General features: G+C 38.3%; 2 protein-coding genes across 3 annotated transcripts in view; one reads left to right on the forward strand and one right to left on the reverse strand.

The window, feature by feature from the left end:
- LOC5575364 (protein HGH1 homolog) overlaps positions 1 to 14,856 on the forward strand; it is a 57,155-nt gene extending 42,299 nt beyond the window's left edge. Inside the window, exons 2-4 of one of the 2 annotated variants that reach the window (XM_021853862.1) lie at positions 13,379 to 13,667; positions 13,953 to 14,677; positions 14,740 to 14,856. In XM_021853862.1, coding sequence (XP_021709554.1) covers positions 13,413 to 13,667; positions 13,953 to 14,677; positions 14,740 to 14,839 — 1,080 coding nt within the window. In that variant the 5' untranslated portion in view covers positions 13,379 to 13,412 and the 3' untranslated portion in view covers positions 14,840 to 14,856. Of the gene's footprint in view, positions 1 to 13,293; positions 13,668 to 13,952; positions 14,678 to 14,739 lie in introns of those variants that run through there. The other variant, XM_001661844.2, reaches the window with a different exon arrangement.
- Positions 14,857 to 21,031: 6,175 nt separating this feature from the next.
- On the reverse strand, positions 21,032 to 22,866 carry LOC5575358 (cytochrome P450 4C1). Its single transcript, XM_001661845.2, has 2 exons — positions 22,306 to 22,866; positions 21,032 to 22,235 (listed from the first exon to the last, which is right to left on the reverse strand). The coding sequence occupies exons 1-2, from the start codon at positions 22,844 to 22,846 to the stop codon at positions 21,304 to 21,306; spliced, it is 1,473 nt and encodes a 490-aa protein (XP_001661895.1). The 5' UTR covers positions 22,847 to 22,866; the 3' UTR covers positions 21,032 to 21,303.

Here is a 22,866-nt window from a genome sequence, read left to right on the forward strand (position 1 = left end):
AATGACTAAAACCTAGTTTTGAAATAATCATTTTTCAAGTTTCTTTTTCAGTAATTCTTCATTCCACTTTTATTGTATGGTAGTCATAAAACTAGCCAATCTTCTACGAATAATATTAAAAATCCTATATTTTCATGCAGGTATGTTTTTCAGAGAGAACACTCCCAAACAATAGTGATTTTCAAGAACTTTGAAGCACAAACCTTATCCAAACTATGTCAAAACTTGCTCCAATAATAAAATTGTGTTCGACAAAACTTCGTAGAAATAAATCAAATACTATGTAGCGGTATTTCCGACAATTTTTGGCATTCCGTCCAATAGCTATGAATTGTTAAAGCTCGATATTAGCCTAAAAACACATAATTGATTTTTTTCTGTTCGGGATGAACAACTGCGATAAGTTTCCTTTGTTATTTTGTGGTATACCCGGGCCCTTTGTTTAATCCATGTCGTTCTACTACACTACTATTGAGAAATAATGCCCAAGTAACCACAAGCATTATACTATTGCATTAATTTGGTCGAAAGTGAACATTTTTTGCATTAATAATGTTATTGTCGCACCACCACCAAACCGGATCGCGCCAGTGAGACTTGCGACGCGCCTCAACTCGCGCGATTTTGAAATCAGTTTTTTAGTGTGGCGCTGCATTCTTACGATTTTTATGAACACAGCGCACTATTCACATATTAGCTGCGACCCACGGGGCCCGAGAAAACAATAATTATAAATAAATGTTGGTCTTGATTTCTACCCGATACATAATATCATGCATTTATTCAAAAACTGTCAAGCAATGATGCATTTGATTAACATTGTAAATGCTTTGTAGCATTATTTTAATATAGCATTATGCTAAGCGTTTAGAGTGAATATACAGTTATGCTATCATACAAGATTACATAACCTCATTACACGCACTCGAATCTGTAAAAAATATGTAAGACAAACGAGCACGTTCGCACTCGCTCATTACGTTTTGTGGGATATGGAAGAATAATGAAATGACTTTCTTTCATCTCGAACCCCCATTTCATTATCTAGGGATATATGTATTCATTCAAAATTGTTGTATTTTATCTATGAGACTCTTTTATTCATAAGGAGCGAGAGGAAATGTCGATCAATTTCTCTCCCCTGAAATCTGTTTAATGCGCTAGGGCTTTGTTTTGTGGGTTATGTTCTGTTATTTCCTCTACGAGAAAGAATGGTGATTATATTCTTTCTATTGATGTTTCATTTGGTGAGGAAAGGAAATCAATCTCCGAAGAGAATTCTTTCTATTCGTAATAACTGGGCGAATAGTAATGTTAACACACACAGTGGCTTCGTTAATAAGGAAATTTTATTGTGTATTTCTTTCACTACTGGACTGCGAAGTGAGACCAAGGGCGAAAGTGCGAATAAAAGTGCGGGATTGCAATGAATCTTGTTGGTGTCTTCAGAGCACTTATTCTTTGATTTACGAAGAATAAGTCCCCTGAAAGACACCTACCTGATTTGACGCAATAACGCACTTTTATTAGTGTTTCCGCACTTGTAAAAACTTCTGCGATTTTTTTTTTTTTTTTCTGTTCGGAACATAAACCACTGCGACCAATATTTGATCTATTGTAGTATATCCCGTGTCCTTTGTATAGTGCATGTCGTGTTACTTTGTCACTATCGAGAAGTGATAAAGTATTCGGCTTTTTTACAGTTGTCATTCCTAACTTGATCACAGGAAAGGATTCTAATTGAACGGTTCCGCTTTTTAAACCCTTCGAAGGGTGTGGTGGGTACACTCTCCGCAGGCGCGCCCCTTTATCAGTCAAAATCGGATCCCTTGATAAAGTCGGGAAGTGACACCGATATTGTCCATGCATCAGAATCCTAGTCCTTACTTCTTCAAACTAGAGAACAATAAATAAAAGATTAGAAAACAACTTGTTGATTTCGACTCATTTTTATCCTTGTCTCAAGGTCATTCTCGGCTACTGGAAAACCGAGACTTGTCACTTTTAACAAGGTTTAAAATGTAACAAGGACTAATAGTGTTCCTTTGATTACTATAGCATCCTGTTCTCTTCGTTTGAAGCAGTCAGGACTAGGGTTCATTGGTAGATCTTTACCCCATAACGCACCACGAAAAGGTGATCTACCCGCGTTATGGGTAAACTTCTGCGATAGTCCAGTGGTGAAAGAAATGCGCAATATCTTACCTTATCACTAGGGACAATGAAAATTCGCGATTTCGCGGAAGCCGCGAAAATGGGTAATTTATTATCAATTCGAGGTTCCATCAGAAATCTTCTAATCGTTTGGTTTCAAGTTGGATGGTTCTCTTGTTGTGTTTGAAATTTTACATTGGCTATATAATGTTAAACTTATAATCTAAATTTGAAAAATGAAAAAAACATGTAATGAAGTTCCGGTAAATTTACACATATAAAATAGTAGTTTACGGAACAAGTTGCAGAATGATGATTTTTACAGCACGAGTCGCATGAGGAAATCAAGAGTCGGAAACGGGCATGCTTTGAAAGCCTATGCGAGAGTGCCAATTCTAGTCCATGGGGTGACGCCTACAGAGTGGTAATGGCTAAGACCAAAGGAGCCATAGCGCCCCAAGAGAAATCGCCCGAGTTGCTGCGATCGATAATCGATGTACTTTTCCCGCACCATCCCATAAGCCCATGGCCCCCAGCGCCGTACGCGGCAGATGAAGAAGAAGAAGTGGCGAGAGTGACGAACGAAGAGCTGGCAGAAGTCGTGAAATCATTCGCGTCAAACAAGGCACCGGGACCCGATGGTATCCCGAATGTTGCCTTAAAAGCGGCAGTGAACACGGATCCGGACATGTTCAGAACCACGATGCAACGCTGCATTGATCAAGGAATCTTCCCGGATGTATGGAAGCGACAGAAATTGGTGCTACTACCAAAGGCGGGGAAACCACCAGGTGACCCGTCGGCGTATAGACCTATCTGTCTACTAGATACGACGGGCAAGTTATTGGAGAGGTTGATTCTCAACAGACTAGTACCGTATACGGAGAGTGCGGACGGCCTGTCCAACAACCAGTTTGGATTCAGAAAAGGTAAATCTACTCTGGACGCCATCCAGTCGGTCGTTCAAACAGCTGAGGTGGCAATCGAGCATAAAAGGAGCGGCATCCGTTACTGCGCGGTTGTCACTCTGGATGTGAAGAATGCGTTCAACAGCGCAAGCTGGGAAGCAATAGCACACGCGCTTCACCGCCTCAAGGTACCGGTGCAGTTGTGTAAGCTTCTAGAAAGCTATTTTGATGGTAGGATTCTACTGTATGAAACAGAGGAGGGGCAGAAAAGCGTTCGAATTACCGCGGGAGTACCTCAAGGTTCAATCCTGGGCCCGCTGTTATGGAATGCGATGTACGATGACGTACTGAGGCTGCCCCTTCCGACGGGTGTTAAGATTGTTGGCTTCGCCGACGATATCACCCTAGTGGTTTATGGTGAATCGATGGAGGAAGTAGAGTTGACAGCAGCGCACTCTATTTCCCTGGTTGAGGAATGGATGAAGTCTAGGAAACTAGGACTGGCCCGTCACAAGACTGAGGTGGTGGTGGTCAACAACCGCAAGTCCGAGCAACGGGCGCTTATCTCGGTAGGTGATTGCACCATAGAGTCCAAACGATCCCTTAGGCATCTTGGGGTAATGATTGATGACAAGCTGAGCTTCGCTAGCCACGTTGAATATGCCTGTAAAAGGGCATCTACGGCTATAGCGGCGCTTTCGAAGATGATGTCTAACAGCTCTGCTGTAATTGCCAGCAAACGCAAGCTGCTGGCAAGCGTGGCGCTATCCATACTAAGGTATGGAGGACCAATCTGGTCAAAAGCGCTTATAACGAGAAGAAACCTAAAGCGGTTGGAAAGCACGTACAGGATAATGTGCTTAAGAGTAGCAAGTGCATACCGGACGGTATCTAAAGAGGCCGTGTGCATCATAGCCGGGATGACGCCCATCGGGCTCATCATCAAGGAAGATGCTCAATGCTTCAACCAAAGGGGTACCAGAGGAGTCCGCGACACGTGTAAAGAGGAAACGCTTAGAAGCTGGCAGCAGGAATGGGATAACTCCACTAAGGGTAGATGGACCCATCGGCTAATACCAAATGTGTCAGATTGGTATGGTAGAAGCCATGGGGAAGTGAACTTCCACCTGACGCAGTTTCTGTCAGGACATGGTTGCTATAGACAGTACCTGCATAGGTTCGGGCACTCAGAATCTCCTGCGTGCCCCAATTGTGCTGGTGTAGAGGAAACAGCGGAGCATGTCGTGTTCGATTGCCCCCGTTTCATTGTTGTGAGAGGTCGCATGCTCACTACATGCGGAGGGGACACGTCCCCCGACAATATTATAGAGAGAATGTGTGCGGATGCCGAGTGCTGGAATGCAGTAACTACGGCTGTCACTCACATTATGTTAGAATTGCAGCGTCTATGGCGCGCCGACCAAGAGTTGGCTGCAGAGGATTAGCCCTGCCGAGGCTGGTCCCTTGTAACATTGTTTAAGTCGGCTAGGAGAAGCAGTTTGCCTAGGCTATTTCTGCTACACGTGTTGTGCTATATGCACTGGTCCCTTCCCGAAGAAATACCGTAAGGTGGTTCCGGGGAGATGAGGGTCTGAGTCCAAGGGTCATGTCGATGCACTGTTCACCACTTGAGCAATTCTAAATGAATTGCTCAAGCACAGTGCATAGGCTGGTTTTAGCGGGTCGTCGTTGGTGCGTCATCCCCGCATTCCCTGAGTTATCTTCTCAGGGGATCTTATCGTGGTTTTGCCTAATGGTGGAGAAGGACTACGAATGGATACCGGTGATGCATCACTTTGTAATTATAACACTTTGCTTTAGTTCTAAAGATGGTCACGGAAGGTGAACCTTCTTCATCAATGTCCGAAGTTGGAATCGTCTTTATTCAATCATATACTTCAAACGTAAACATAACAATCAAGAAAAGACCGAAAGTTCCTGGTTCATAGTTTACCAAAACTAGGTTAAACAACATCGGCACCAAATTCCAATGTGTCAAATATTTATTAACTTTCGCGTGGTGTTGTTCCACACATGCTACGTTTGAGTAACATGTTATTGAACAAAACGCACTTCAGCGACTTCCTATGAATTTGATCAATTCATCTACTAATATTGAATACATTACTCAACACCTTCCCCTTTTAGGAGAATGATGTTATATCATTCTATGACCAAGTACTTTTTGTCTTAAATTTTTATTAGTCGATTTTTGTGTACAATTTGGTTTTGATTTGTAAGCATATTTTCTATAGTAACATTTGGGTCTATAATATTTTTAACAATGTATGGTCCTGAATATAAAGCATCTAATTTTTTTCTATTTTCGACTGTCAACCCTACTTTATCTCCTACTATTATTTCAATCGGTTTTACATTTTTTTGATTTTGTATCGTTTTCAATTTTGTTTGTTCCAAATAGTCTTTAGCTCTGTTGTAAGCAATTTTTCATCTGTGTTGAAATTCTTGATTGTAATCATCTACGTTATAAATTGGATTTATTTTTGTTGATAATAGTTCCTTATTATTTTTTTCTGATCTGCCAAATACTAGTTCAAAAGGTGTATAATTTGTTGAGAAATTTGGCGTTGTATTATAAGAGAAACAATAATAATTTGTCCATTCATCCCAATCATTTCTGTGTTCATTGGAAAAGATTCTTAAATATTCGTTTAAACATTTATGATTCCTTTCCAGTGAGCCAATTGTTTGGGGATGATATGCTGTTGAGGTGATATGATTAATTTCAAAAAATTTGTTTATTTTTGTAAATAATTCGTTTTTATATTCTGTCCCTAAATCTGTTCTTATTGCCTTTATTGTAGTTCCATATATCAACATAAAATGTTCAACTATTGCTTTTGCGATTGTATGTGCTTCTTTATTTGGTGTTGGAATAATGACTATGTATTTACTAAGATCACATTGTATTGTGACTGCGTATCTATTGTTGTTTATTGTTTTGACAAATGGTCCAACGGTATCTATACTTATAATTTCAAATGGTTTAAGTGGTGTAGTTGTTTTAACAAATTTTTCACAAGTTTTTTGCTGGTTTTTATTCATTTTACACGCGTTACATTTTCTTACGAACTCTGCGATTGTTCGTTTCATTTGCTTCCATTCATATTCTTTCCTAAGTTTTTTATATAATTTGTTCTGTCCTATATGACCTCCGGTTGGTGTGTTATGGTTTTTCTCGAGAATCTCGGATATCATATGGGAATCAATAATTATTTTTGGTCGTTCAAATAGTACGATGTTTAGTTTTTTGAGTATTTTGCTTTCTTCAATATATCGACGTCTAATAATTTCATAAACGTTGTGTTAACATCAAGACCTATTTTGTGCATGCTTTTATTTTCAGCAGCTATTTCAATATCTCGAACCATGTACTCTAATGCGACAGGTTCTTGGAGACAAATTCTGTACTCTCCTACTAATAGAAGAGACTTCTTGTAGTTTTTATTCATAATATATACTACACATTGTACGACTTTCTTGTTTCTTTTTATAACTTCGATTTCAAGCTTTGGAATACCTCTAACCTCCTCATTTGACAACGAGTCATACATCTTGAGTTGATCAGGCTGCAAGGTGACTGTTTGATTTGGGTTTGGGTTGTCTTGTTCTTTGACCATGCTTCTAGTTAAAACGAACATGGATTTTAAATCATCTGAATTCAACTTTATTCGTGATAAAGCATCAGTGACTATGTTTTCTTTTCCTGCCATATATTCAATTGTAAAATCGAATTCTTCAAGATCCAATCGGATTCTGGTTAGTTTAGAAGTTGGATTTTTCATTCCAAACAAATAAACGAATGGTCTGTGGTCTGTTCTAATTTTGAATTTACGTCCATATAAATATGATTTAAAGTAATTTATAGACCAGTGTATAGCAGCTAATTCTTTTTCAATTACAGCTTTGTTCTCTTCACCTTTTGTAAAAGTTCTACTAGCAAATGCTATAGGTAGATCTTTTCCATTGTGGTTTTGAGACAAAACTGCACCACATGCGAAGGATGAAGCATCAGTGGTTAAAGTAAAATCTTTCGAAAAGTCGGGAAATTGTAAAATTTGAGTTTTTTCTTCAAATTTTCAAATGACTCCTGGCATTCTGATGTCCATAAAAATTTTACATCTTTTCGTAATAATTTATTTAACGGTCGTGCTATTAAAGCAAAATTTTGAATGAATTTCCTATAATAGTTACAAAACGCGACGAATCTTCTAACTTCATCAGCATTTTGTGGTGCTGGATATTTTTCGATGATTGAAAATTATGCGTCATCAGGTGTTATACCTTTATCTGAAATTTTGTGACCTAAATATGTGACTTCACTTTTGAAAAAATCACATTTTTCAGGATTTAATTTTAAATTGTACATTCTTAAACGTTCGAAGACATTTTCTAGATTTCTAAGATGATGATTTTCTGAACAGCCTATCACAACAATATCATCTACGTAAATAAATGCACATTCCGGTGATAGTCCAGCCATTGCGATAGTCATCATCCTTTGAAAACTATTAGGAGAAATATTTAGTCCAAAGGGTAATCTTGTATATTGATAATGACCATCGCTAGTGGAAAAAGCAGTATACTTTTTTGAATTATTTTCCAAAGGTATCTGGTGAAATCCAGACATTAAATCTAATGTAGTAAAATAGCGTGCTCTACCCAGTTGATCAAGAATGGTTTCAATCCTTGGCAGTGGAAATTTATCGGGTAAGATTTTTCTATTCAATTGACGAAAATCTATAACTAGACGCCATTTTTTACCAGAGTCAGATTTCTTTGGTACTAATAATATGGGTGAGTTAAAATGCGAAACAGATGGTTCAATGATACCATCATCGAGCATTTTCTTAACTTGGCTATTTATTTCAGTTTGTTGGGAATGAATCTGTTTGTAGTTAGGAATGTAAACGGAGGTATTGTCAATTAATTCTATTGATTGTTCGTAAAAATTATTTGCTGTTAGCCTATCCTCTGATATATGAAATACATCATTATAGTTCATCATCAATTTGTAAAGATTTTTCTGAGTTTTGTGTGAAATATTCCCAATTTTCACTTTAGTAATTAATTCTTCAATCCTATTACTATGCTAAATGTTCGAATTTGAGACGTTCATTATTTTATAACAACTTAGTTGTTCTAAAGTAGGTTTGAAGGGTTTTACTACTACATGCTCATTTAATGTATTAATAAATTTTACGTAAGGATTTTTCTTATTTATAATGGAGTTTCCTATAAAAATCAGTTCATCTTCTTCATTATCTGGAACGTCAATTCTTTTCACCATTTCACATCTTCCAGGTATAATAAATTTTCCATCTACGTTATCTTCTATGGGAATGGTAAAAACTTCGTTACTTATACTGATATTAAGCAACCATAAATCATAATCTATTGTACAACGATTATTTACAAAAAAATCTCTTCCTATTATACCATCTGTCGGTATTGGAAAGTCGTTTTCGACTATGTGAAAAATTTGATCTATCATATGTTCACTAATATTTATTGTACTTTTGGTACTACCTAGAGAGGCTATTGTACCTTCACCTATACCTACTATATTACAATTTTGGTTTGGGAAGTATGTTTTGGTGGGCTTAACACATTTCGCTTTGATCACTGATATATCAGAACCACAGTCTACAATAAATGTACACTGAGTGTCTGACAGATCAGTTTTGAGCAAGACAAAATTTGATGCTGAAACTCTTATTGAGTACGCCCGTACTGTACCTCTAAAAAAGGATTGTTTGTCACTTGTTGTTGGTTTGATTGGTTTGTTGATTGTTGTTGACTAGAATTTTCCTGTGCAACATACACACGAGAATTCGTACCTCTTCTACCTCGGTTATTTGATTGATGACTGTGGTTTCTATCAGGGAAACTGTTTGTTTGCGGTCGTGGCTGATACTGGAAACGATTTGCAGTATTTGTGTTTCGTCCCCTATAAGTTGATCTTCTACCTCGATAAGTAGAAGTTATCATCCTAGGCTGGTGATTTGAAAAGGTTGGACGTGGTTGATAACGTGGTTGGTGGCCATTGGTCCAGAAAACTTGTTTCTGTTGACTTTGATCAGCCTCCAATTCAGTTACCTTGGTGATTGCAGAAGTAAGGTTTTCAAATTGTCCGGCTTTAAGTATTAGTTGGATTTCGGAGTTCTTTACTCCATTGGTCAACGCTTTTACGGCAGCTTTAGATGCTAACCTGGTTGCGGATGCTAATGGAACGTTTTCTGTTAAATAAGTTTTTTCCAACTCCAAAGCGAGTTTTTCAATTTTGTCAGTAAAATCTACGATAGTGGAAGTCTGTCTAGTTGCGTTCAATTTTGCAACTACAGCTTCAGGAGACTGCGTAATTCTGCATCTCTGTTCCAAACTTGTAATGATTTCGTTGACAGTTGCAGGAGCAGCATTAACAGCTGATCGTGCTTTGCCTTCCAATCTTGAGAGTATCACCTGAATGGCGATAGCTCTATTATTATCGTTTACCATCGTATCAATAGCTCTCAAGGCGGCGGTCGTACCTTCAAGCTTATCTGCATTGCCATTGAATTGAGGCAAAAGCGTAGCAATAAGCTTCACAATTTCCATATTATTTGCCATGGTAACTTTTCGACTCCCTTTTTTAAGAATTTCAATTGCAAGTACTACTTGTGCTACTTGTTTGAACTTCAACAGATGAATACCTGTATCAAGCCTGGTATCAATAAAAATTTTAATCTGGCTGTAAATATCACGTACAGCTTTGGTTAAAAATCTTTGTCTTGTTTCATCAATTAATTGAAATAATTCTATAAGATTGTCATAAATTTGTCGACTTTCACTTGCTTTAGCTTGCAAAGTACTCTTTAGATATTTTCGGTTTGGACACTTTTTTAGATTTCTCAAAATATTGGAAAGTTTTTTAATTAATGGATCGATATCTTCATCCATTGAATTTTAAAACACGAAAAACCATTACACACTTTGTTCAAAGATTACCGGTTTTACACATTTACAATTTAACACCTTTAACACAATGATTTATACTACGTCAAACGCATTTTACAAATTTACAACATATTACTTAACACTATCTATTTCTACTAACCTTTGATTATAATTATCCACTCCATTACTTTGTATGTGTAGTTTGATGCGCTCAATCCTGGATCAACAACAGCCGTATCAGCAACAGTAGCGGGTTTACAGTTAATCATTCTACCACTCAACGGCTCTACCGTGGGTTGTGCGGGGGACTCTGCTTTGTTGATGCCGTTGGTTCGCAATGATGTGACGCTATCCATAAGCGCAGTGTGGTAGAATTTGACGATATTGTTAACTTTCGCGCACTTCGCGATGACATTACGATTTTCACACTCTACCACATTCGCTATAGCGATTGCAACAGCTAATTTAAATGATTCAGTTCAATGTTCAAACGTTTTGCACTTTATTTGCGGTGCTTAATGCTTTAAGAGTTTGCTTCTTACAGCATTTCCACATCATTCTCACTAATTTTAATGTTAATAAGGCACTCGTTATAAATAAAATTATCCACAGTTTTATATCGTGCTGGTTATGAAGCTGTGTGCTAATTTGCTGATTTTCAATAATAGTGACTTGCTGGTCACCTAACTGTTTAACGTGTGTGTTTTGGTCGTTACTTTCCGTATTTCCCATTTCGTTCGTTTAGGTGGCACTTTTTTCGAACGAGGCCGGGCAATGGAATCGCACTTTAACTGTGTCGGTTACAGGTTGTGGAAGGTAATGTTTTCTCTGGCAATGTTCTTCGCTTCACTTTCTTACGCGAACGTAATTCTTCTTGCTTACCAATGAGCAAACAGATGGGCGAATTTAGCCTTATCGGTCACTTCTTTCTGCTCGATTATTAATTGCATTACTATTTTACACATTAATGCCATTAGTACAAGTCCAATAATCAGTACCACACACGGCACTTTGCCTGAAGGCCGCCAATTATCGGTCATGACGAATATATTTTTTGGTTACCGATTAATGGCACATTTTTGCTCACTGTTACACCAACTTCACTTTTTCGATAACTACGAAGACTGTAGGCTTAGGGCACGTGTCGCCATATCGTGGTTTTGCCTAATGGTGGAGAAGGACTACGAATGGATACCGGTGATGCATCACTTTGTAATTATAACACTTTGCTTTAGTTCTAAAGATGGTCACGGAAGGTGAACCTTCTTCATCAATGTCCGAAGTTGGAATCGTCTTTATTCAATCATATACTTCAAACGTAAACATAACAATCAAGAAAAGACCGAAAGTTCCTGGTTCATAGTTTACCAAAACTAGGTTAAACAACATCGGCACCAAATTCCAATGTGTCAAATATTTATAAACTTTCGCGTGGTGTTGTTCCACACATGCTACGTTTGAGTAACATGTTATTGAACAAAACGCACTTCAGCGACTTCCTATGAATTTGATCAATTCATCTACTAATATTGAATACATTACTCAACAATCTGTTTGCAGATTTCCCCCTTGTAAAAAACAAAAAAAAAACAAAAAAACAGCACGAGTCGTAAATTTTTCTTACGAGGCTTTGCCGAATAAAATAATTACGACGAGTGCTGTAAAAATCGAGTTCACCTTCATTTTGCAATTTCTGAAAAATTGTTGTGAAATGATTCATTACGCAACTCGAAACAGTTGCGTAATGAGAAAGCGTTGCGTAATGAATCAGTACAGCACTGGTTTCAGTTGCGTAATGACTATTGCCGCACTGTATACTTCAGTGTAGAAAAGTTCATGACATGATTCATGGCCGTTTCATGACAGATTGGCGTGATGAAAAACAGCCTATTACAATGAGAAATGGCAAAAGTATTTTAACTGTAAACATGCGTTTTAAATATTAAATATGATCATATTGATGGAACCGCGACAAAGCCGCGAAATATTGGTTTTATCGCCTGGGTCACCCGCGAAATTTCAAAAATTTTGCCGCGAATTTCCATTGTCTCTACTTATCACATCAGCAGTTTTAGCACAGGACATCAACGCGCCAGGCATCCAGTACACCATCATCCTAGTTGTGGATTCGAATCCTGATTCCAACATAAAACATCATTGATATGGTAAAGAAATCCAAACGTAGCCAATGGATTCATTGTTTTGTTTATTTTTAACGCAAGCCCTAAACATACATTATTTTAAGCTAATATACATCATGAACCCTAAATATACAAACATAAATGCTTTAGTATGGACTTGTGCATTAAAACTGCTATTGCACTAATTTGGTTGTTGTGGGGCACTTTCCCACTTTAATTATGCTTTATAAAGCTCTTAAAGGTTATGTCACTTTAAAACAAAATCTGATAGCACACTATAGAGCAAACATAAAGTATTCATATACAGCTTCGTGGTTACTTGGGTTATTATTATGTATCCGGTAGAAATCAAGACCAACATTTATTTATAATTATTGTTTTCTCGGGTCCCGTGCGTCGCAACTAATATATGAATAGTGCGCTGTGCATAAAAATCGTAAGAATGCAGCGCCACACTAAAAAACTGATTTCAAAATCGCGCGAGTTGAGGCGCGTCGCGAGTCTCACTGGCGCGATCCGGTTTGGTGGCGGTGCGACAATACTCCACTGCACTGTGACGTCACGCATCAATTTTGACAGGTACTGGTCCTGTTGTTTACAGTTTGGACTTAGTACTTTTTTCGAATCATTCTTAATTTCGTGAAAGTTTGCTGCGAGAAGAGGTCAAATCCACTGCAGATACCCACGGATCGTATTATTCTATCTTCCTACCGTGGAAAATCGTCACCATCAGCATGCTGGTGATAGAAATGCGAAGATGAAAAAATGATGGAAAAAACGACTAAGTCCGAAACGTAAACAACAGGACCAGCAGCTGTCAAATAAGTGAGGTTAGGCTCGTCATATGCAGCGCTCTATACTTTGAAATTGCGAACTGCAATGTCAACATGGCTGCCAAAACGAATGATGGGCTAACAATTAAAATTGTGACCATTTTCGAACAACATTTTGTTACTATGAGCCTCTGTACGTGCCATAAATTATTTTGTTCTCCTGACTTTTACTGTGCGCCGTGTGTAGGTGCTGTCTCGCTCTCTCTCACGGGCAAATTGAAAACAGGGCGCACAGTAAAAGTCAAACGTTTTATAGCATGCATAGGCTTATTCAAACCATAGCCTTTTTCATCGATAACATGTGCTTTTGACATTCACGCTTCGAGCAGATGAGAAACCAAATAAAAACAAACAGTCCAACAGTGTTGTTTCTTTCGTTCGCTAGCGTGGTCCAACGATCTGAATTACATCGCCAAGATATGGAAGCCCTTCGGGAAATAACGCAGTTCCTGAGTAAATCCGCCCGGCTGGATTTGAAAGCAGTTTCACTCACACATGTGCTCGGCCTTACTGGTTCAAAGGATGGAATTTCATTGATCAGCCAGTGCCCGGAGCTGTTGGCAAATGTTGTTGATTTGTGCGCCGATGAAGCCGACACCATACGGAAAGATGCCGTTCTTTCGTTGGTCAATCTTTCCGCAGAACAGGACGGCGCAGAGGCTTTGGTCAAACAGGTAGGTCTAGATAGAAGATTGCTTTACTATATAAGTTATTTTATTTCAGGTTCCACAATTCCGTTGGACAAACACATCACTCAAAGGGATTTTTCCTTCTTTCAAAATTCCAAGTTATGTATTTTGGACTCTTGTCGCAAAATTGTACTCACGACGATTCGAGACTTGTTTCTAAGTTTTGACTTGAAACATAGAAACTCCATTTAAATACAAAACAAAAAATAGTGCCCAAACATACTTTAAAATTTAGAGATATGTAGTACATAAAATACTTTTGAATTGCAGTTCGCATCTAAACTAGTACCCATGGCGTATGATGCCATTATGGACGAGAACTGCAAACTTGCCGATCCGTGGAGTATGGTTTTGTGCAACATTAGCCGCCCGGAAGCTCTGGTGGAAGCAGTTTTAGACGAGCTCTTCAAAATCGAACATGCCATGGAACGGTTGACTACTTGCTTCACCCGCGTCAACTACAACAAGCAAAAAGGCCATCTGAACTACTTGGGACCCCTGTTCAGTAATCTGTCGCAGAGCAAACGGGGCCGTGAAATTATCTGCAACGAAAATACGGATCTACTCTCACGGATTCTTCCATTTGTCCATCACGATGGGAGCATAGTTCGTCGAGGTGGAGCCGTAGGCCTGCTCAAAAATATTTGTTTCGACTCTTCGGTGCATGACTGGTTGCTTGGTGGGGCGGTGGACGTGTTGCCTTTCATTCTGTTACCTGTGGCGGGACCGGAAGAGTTCGACGACGACACGAATGACAAACTGCCGGTTGAGCTGCAATACTTGGGACCAGATAAGAAACGCGAAGAGGATCCGGACATAAGAAAGATGTTGCTGGAATCTTTGGCCCAACTATGCGCTACCCGTAAAGGGCGCGAGTACTTGAGGCAACGGGGAACGTACGAAGTGCTGAGAGAGCTGCACAAGTTCGAATGCAGTCCGGAAGGGGAAAAGCGAGTGCTGGTTACTTGCGAAAATGTGGTGGACATTTTGATCAGGTAAATTAGGGTGGATTGAAAGTAAATGAATTTGTATTGAGACAAGCTTATTTTATTTGCAGGACGGAAGATGAAATTGGGGAAGACAATCTGAAAGCCTTGGATATTCCCGAGGACGTGATATCAAAAATCGAGAAGATGGATGGAGAAAATGAACAATAAAGTTATCAAAACGCCAACTCTTGTTTTTTTTTTTTTTTGTGAACGAAGCCACAACTCAAATTTTCAAGAGCACAAGACTTGAGAACCAAACAGCGCTCCGCGTTAAAGATCTATCCCATTAGTCACCGCCAGCAAGAGCAAGCAATTTGATTGATTTTCAACGCGAACTGTTGTCAGATACTCTCGTCTTGTGCACTTGAGAATTCAAAGTTTGGCTTTGTTTTATAATCCCCTTATCTCAATGTTTGATGTCCTCTGTTTTCTTAAATACAGCGCAAGTTTGATTTATATGCAAAATTACTTTATTTTAGAGATGTTTAAAACAGTTCAAAACGAACTGCATATTTAATGTAGGTCATTAATATCAAATACTCTTAAGTAAATTGGGTTTATTCTACCAGTGGCGTGATGTGAGAATTGTCGGTCTCCTATAGGTGGCAATACTCGACTCGAGTGAAGTGACTCTCCATTTAACTTACACGGCGAGTCACTTTACTCGAGTCGAGAGACTCCTATACGAGACCGACAGTTCTCACCTCACACCACTCGGTTTTTTTTCGGTTTCTAGATTTCAACCGTTTCAGCTATGACAGACTAGCCTTGTTATGCGATCTGTCATCGTCAATTTCGCTTGTCACTATATCTAGGGAGACCTACGGCTTCAGAACCATTTGACTCTTATCGGCAACCAGATTTCAAACGCCAAATTCACAGTATTACAGTCAACTTTCGTTCGTTGCACTAAACCAGTAGCCCACTTAGTGAAAGACTTTCACTAATCGGGCTGAGTTTCGAGCTGTCAAATAACATAGAACAAAAGAAAAACAGAGCTACCAACATTGATAAATTGCTTCTTATGTTAGAAAATGAGGTTTGTCTTCGTTTTAGGTGGGCTATATCCCAACTAACGAGAGCCCAATTAAAACGTAGACAATTTAAAGATAGTGCAACGAACAAAATTCGACTGTATTCTATTAAAACACGTCAATGAAAACATTCAGATGATTCTTTGTTCTGTCCGCTTCCCACTGACGAGAATTCCTAGACTGTTTGAACAATAACGCTAGAGATGTCATCAATTCAAATGAACACGCCTCAAAATGCGACTGACTTAAAGCTGCCGAAGAGATTCACCAGCAGTTCTTATGGGAAAATTGCCGAACAGAATGAGGCTGCCGACAATAGTCACACTGACAAGAGATGTTCGCAGCGTTGTAAAAACGTTTCCAAAAGCATTTTGACTTGTCTGTCGGTGTGAATCGATAGAGGATTGAGCAACGCATACCGTGCACCCCCACTAATTTGAACGGTACCTTATGCAAACCATCGGGATTCATTTTTAATTTGAACATCTAGGGCAGGTGTACCAGTTATGGCCATAGTGGTTCCCTATTTCGCCATACGTGATATCTTGAATGCCTTCACATTTTGAAAAATCTTTTGTGTTTTAGCAGTCAGGATAAATCTTGATGTTAAAACATTCAGAAAGATTAAAAATGTAAAAGTTATCCATATTTTGCATATGGCCAAATAGGGAACCACTATGGCCATAACTGGTACACTTTCCCTTGTCACCCTAGAAACGTGCTTCTGGTTACCTCTTTCGCTGTTTTGTTTTGATTCTGCATTCCGTTCCTCAGCGTTCCATCTCACTTCACTGTGTTCCATGAGCTAAATGACGTTTGAGCCATTTTTAATCTGAACGATGTGCAAATTAGCGGGGTACAGATTGAAAAGTGTTCAGATTAAATGTGGTCAAACCAACGGGGGTACCCGGTAAATGTAAACAGACAAATACGGAATTTATCTGCTGATTTCCAAGAATATTAGTAAAGAAGCACGGCATCGGCTGCCAAGAATACGTAAGTTCCCATATATCATACTTCACAAAACACGTCAAAACTTGAATTCCTGATATTTAGTTTCTTGAATTTTTAAATGGCCTTGTAAGTGTTAAAATATATTAAAAATTAAATATGAATAGTTTACAATGTCACACTTATCTACTTGTTACACGAAGACGAATTGTAAACGAAGAAAACTAGTTAATGTAAGTAACCTAAACATATGAATCCATGAACTAAAAACTAAACAAATAATGAAATATACAGCTTAAAGCTTACTTCGAACTAAAAACACGAGTTTGACTTTGAGTGGTCCGAACGACTTCGCCGTCTCCTTAACATATATGGAAAGTTCAAACATGTTTATTGTTATGTATCGAACTTATTAAAAATACGTCTGGTTCGTTTGATGGGAAAATACAGAATGAATGTTTTATTACATCAATAAGGTGAGTAACTAATCAATGGTCGTTGCTATATGGCCGCTAAGACTGCCTGGATCAAACGTGCTACAGCACATTTATAAAAATTGTTTAATTGATTTTTCGATTTTGCTGAAATGAGGTAATATTGATCAACCATGTATAAAGAATGGGATTATATTACTTTCGCTTGATGACAGGACACTTTCACTTAATCTTTCACCATGACAGGACACAGGATTTCTTTGAAAATCCGGAAATCTGGCATACTCATGTTTACCTGAACAGAGTTTTCAAGTATCTCATAAGTTGTTCTGATTGAACAGGGCGATATTCAAAACTGGAAAGGCAATAGATGACTCTTTTTAAGTGGTAGTAAAAACGAAATTATGAAGCAAAGAACCACGGAAGATGAACTAAACACAAAAAGTTATATATTAACATTACGCACGATTTCCAATCACTACTTTTTCGATCCAGTTTCCAAATTGCGAATAATTTACGTTTTTCATTATGTTCCATACGCTTTGACAGTTCTCGACTACCATTCTTCCATGTGCTTGTGTTGGAAGTTTGAGAAATTTGAGAACCGTGTGTAGGCCTATTCGTAAGACGTTTCAAATCAGCTGATCGTGAAGCTCTTTGACAGTTCTTCTATGGAAACGACAGCCTCGTGTTTGCACTGGTCCTCCACCGATGTAAACAAATGCATAGACGGAGCTGTCATATGAAAAAGCCTCTAGCGCGATCAGGAATACAAACATCAGTGTCACCGCTCAGCGGCTAGTGAAAGAAACTCAATGTTTGAAAGGTTGTTGCCTGTACTTTTTGTCGCTGGCGCCAACTGTTAGCATTTAAGAACGAAGTATACAGTCGTTACCCTATTGACTGTTTAACGAGAAACTTGCGACGATCGACTCGCCACCATAATTCATAAAACGGAGAGTATTAGAACTAACTTGGAGGTGATGATTTCGCAATTTGGAGGGTAAAATCACCTCCAAACACTAGCGATTTTGTGGTGGGATGTTGACGTTTGATAACAAATTCTCGATTGTACAATTATGATATGGTTTCTTTCGGAAACCTGAGAAGGAATCTCAAAGAATTTTAGAACAGTTTTTGCCTTTTATTTCTTCAAAATTATGTTTTGCACAGAATGACAATCATTTGACTTGGCGATAATTATAGAATAGGGTAGAAGCACCGGTTTTGGCCAGCCTAAGAGAAAATATTTTTTAAAGATATATGGAAAGTCCTACATGTACTACATACATTAAATGAAAGCTTACAATTCATATTATGTATGAAAAATATCGGAACTGAACATAAAACTTATTTTCGCATTGAAAATCGCGTTGATCAATATAGGCCACCAGAACCTGTTCGGGTCACATTCTGAACTTCGGTTCCTAAATTGGCCAATCACATTAATTTCTTATGAGAGTAGCCAAATTAGGAATACACTGGCCATATGAGGTATTTAGATGCTGAAATTGGAGGGATACATCACAGACAAACAGACGTCACACTCTCAATGCTGTCCATCGACCAACTTTTTAACGATCGATTCGAATACATTGTAGGTGGTCAATCGACCACCCGCAGCGCTCGCGTCGTTTTTGTTCGTGTTTGACGTTTACGCACTACCGCCACCTGTTGGTCCATCGGCTACCTACTGTGTTTTAAACATTGGGCGTACATGTTTTCGCGACTATGATTTTGATCGCGATTTGTTCTAAGTGTTACGTCTGTTTCTCTGTGGATACATGCTTTCTTCACTTGAGTTTTCTACTAAACACGAAATGTTTCATGGCCATTTTCTGTGTTGAACGGTGTATAATCCGCTATGGCTACTATTGGCGATACTGTTGGCGCTATGATCAAAACCGTTGCTTCTATCCTACTAATGAGTGAAAAGCAATAACAAAATTAAGTTTTATTTTGAAAATCTTTTTTGTCCGTGGTAATTTATTTCTAAATGTATAGAACAATTTGTTTAGGAATATCTGGAATAGTTGCTGAACGTTTGAACAAACGTTTATTTTATATTTGTACAATGCGCTGAACTGAAATTTGTAACAACATATTTTACCAGTTTCTTAAGATCTGTTTCTACCTGAAGTCGTTCGACATGGGCGCCATGGCTACTGCTCTAATATAATATTGAATAATATAAATAATAATTAAGCAATAATCATATTTGGATGATAGTGTTGTCTAATACAGAAAACCTAAATAAAATAATTTACAATTAGGGGAAATCAGGGTAAAACCGAGACTGTGGGTAAGCTCGACACCCTTTGATTTTTCATGTTTTGAGCAGATTTTCATGTGATTTTCCATATGCTCTATCTTAACTTGTGTAATGTTGTGTTTTGAATGACATTACAACTACCAATAAACTGCCAAAATAAACAACAAAATCATATTGGATAACATAAAAGCAGTTGCAGTATTTCGCTGTTATTCTTTAAATTTTTCGCATGTGAAATTTTTAAAATGTCATTATTTGTTCTGCGTCTACATCATCATTTACTATTATTACGTTCATACAACATGAAGGAGAATTTAATTTTTGGTTTTTCGACAGCTGAGAACGCTATTGAAAAATAAATGTCCACTTGGGGTGAGATCGACACTTTCATTTGGGGTAAAATCGACACCTTTCTTTGCTTCATAATCTAACTTCAGAAAATCTTTCTAATCGGAAGACTATTTCTGTAGTTCATATGAGTCTTTATTTTCGAATTCCAGTAAAGTTTACGAATGGCGAACTTTTTAAGATGTAAAATATGACACTATATGACTTGCCACAAGCTATCATTAAGTATTAAAAACATTATTTCTATGTTATCACGTTTCAACTTATTTGATGAAACTTGAAGAAATTGTTCTCATTTAAAATTGAAGAATTTATAGAACTTGAAATTTTTTCACATAAATTTATCTTATTGTTTATTTACAAACCATGAGGTTCGACAGTTTTTATTATCTGAAAATAATTACACTTTTCTGTTTTGTTAAAATAAAACACTATTTATTTTCACAACCAATCATTCGCTACAACTTCATCTCGTAAGCCTTCTATAAACACAAATAAATAATATCCATGTGTTTTCACCCCAACTTCATAATCTTACCATGGGACATTTGAAATTTTCACATATATTTAGTGGATCTTTGGCCTCTCCTCAATAATTTACGTAATATGTGAATAATCCTTTAGAGGAAGGGGTCATGAATGTGTAAAGTTATGTTTAAAGCATTCTTTTAAATATGCAATGTGATGGTGATATTCACAACGTATACATTCTACTCAAAGTAGATGTGTCGGTTTTACCCCAAAAGGGTGTCGATTTTACCCGCACTCTCAATTGTCTCACCTAAAAATGATGGAATATCTATTTGATTTAAATCACTATGAGCAATTCTCGCTGAAACCAGGTCGCCAAAGGTTGAAAACTTGTTTCTTTGTTGTACGAAAAATGATGTTTGTATTGATTGCACTCGTCATGAACGTCAAAATCGTATAACATGATTTAGAAAATCGTTCATTTGATATGGTAAATACCATTGCTCACCTTTTTTCTGTAGCCTATCTTACGCAATTTTTCCTCAGCTTCCTGATGGTGATATCAGAATTCAAAACTAGCGGTGCGCTAATGGTGAAAAAACGATTTTTCTAACAAAATTCAATATGGCCGCCAAAATTTTTTCAAGTTTAAATGAAAGCTATATCCTTTCTCTATACGATGCCACTAAGTTTGCTATGTGTTCCAAGCGAAATATGAGACTTATTTCGTGAAGAAATACCCTATATTTATCAAAAAATGGGCTTTTTCGCAAACTGCTTAACTAGCTGGCGTACGAGGGGTCCACCAATTTGAGAAAACAGAAAGGACCACCCTTAAGTTTTATCGAAAACTAGCGATCAGTGACATAAAATTGGAATTCTAACGATGGGTGCTGATGGCGGCCTGGTTTCAGCGAGAATTGCTCTATATAACCTGAATATATCATCAGGCGATCACAAGGATTGATGGATTTATAACCAATATATGATTCTACAACAATTTTAGGTTCGTTTAACAAGCGAAAGTACACAAATTTTATCAATAAGCTTAGGGTGTCGGTTTTACCCCGAATTCCCCTAAATGTTTCAAATATGGTGATCACGAAATAAAAAATAGGTACATTACTTTCGCCTATCACTTAGCGTAATCATATGTTTGTTCTCGACCTTCAAAGTCATAGCCACTTTTAAACGAATGTCTTCCATCCGCAAAGGCGTTCGCAATTCAAAATTATACAAAATAGCTGTCAACATCACCTTCATCGACAGCCATGCATATCGCGTCCCGATGCAATTCCTGGGTCCGGCACTGAACCCCAAGAACGCATACGGATACTGCTCACGATCGAAAAATCTCTCCGGAACGAAACGATTCGCGTCAGCACCCCAATATCTGGCGTTCCGATGAATACTGTAGACGTCTATTACCAAATTAACCTCAGCCGGTATTAGGAATTCGTCCAGACGCACCTCGGTGCTGGTCGTTCGTCCGAGGATTGTTGTGATGGGCCACAGCCGCATAACTTCCTTCAAAACGGCTTCCATGTAGACTAACCGTTGTAGATTTGCGACGGTCATGTTTTCCAAGTTGCCTTCAAAAACCACATTGAACTCTTCCAGTAACTTGAGTTGAACATCGGGATGCATTGCAATCAGCAGTAAAGCGTTGGACATTGTAACGGCGGTAGTTTCGTTTCCACCGAAAATCATTGTGTTCAGTTCTTTCTCGATAGTTTCTTTGGTGAAATGAGGATCTTTGACGGCGATACGGTAAAGTTGATCGATGAAGATTTGCGGTTGGGTAAGGTCGTCGGATTCCGTTGCGTTGGATACGAGGATCGGTTTTTGCCGGAGCACTTGCTGGGCTGGAGATTGGAAAATCTTCCTGGCTTTGCATTCTCGTCGATAGTAGCTTGTCCATCGATAGATCCAATCGTAGTGGAGCAGAACGTTCGTTACACGATTTGTCACCAATTCGAATAATTCTTCGAGTATCTCCAGATACTCACAAGATGATTGTTGCTGGATGTTCATTTCTATGCCGAGGGTGGTAGCTTTCAAATGGAAGATGAAGTTGTTTTAGAGATCAATATGAACGCATCATACAGATTATGTTTAGCTTACCATACACCATATCCAATGTGCAAGCTGCTACGAATCCATAGACATCGAAGGGTTCATGACCCGAGGTTCGCTGCTTTAGCTTACGTATCAGTAAATCTACTTTACTTTTAAAAATTGGTAGGAAGCTCTTCAAAATCGACCAATTGAAGCTTGGCTGGATTGCTTTCCTGTGGATTCGCCATTTCTGTGTTGGTAGTGAAAATATTCCCTCGAGTGGCGTGTACTGATAGATCCATGGTTTGTCCAGGCAGCTCGTAGAATTTAGAATCGTTTGAGCATGATCGGGGTGATTTATGATTATGAAAGGCTTCGTGCCGAGGAAGAACCGTACAGGGTTTCCGTTGCGTCCATAGGTAGAAGAAATCCGATGAAAAGCGTCCAATATTTCGGAATAAGATTTGCCCAAAAAGATGTAGCTTGATCCTAGTAACGGCAAGCTGAATGGTCCTGGAAGGCATCCCAATTGCTGGTGAATTAGACGGTTGTGCCACCAGTACGTAAGAGAAATAATGAAACAGATAAGAACGATTTGAGTGATCATGTTATAAATCTCTGACTGGT

Source organism: Aedes aegypti, chromosome 3, assembly GCF_002204515.2.
Source record: "Aedes aegypti strain LVP_AGWG chromosome 3, AaegL5.0 Primary Assembly, whole genome shotgun sequence".
NCBI classification, from domain to species: Eukaryota; Metazoa; Arthropoda; class Insecta; order Diptera; family Culicidae; genus Aedes; species Aedes aegypti.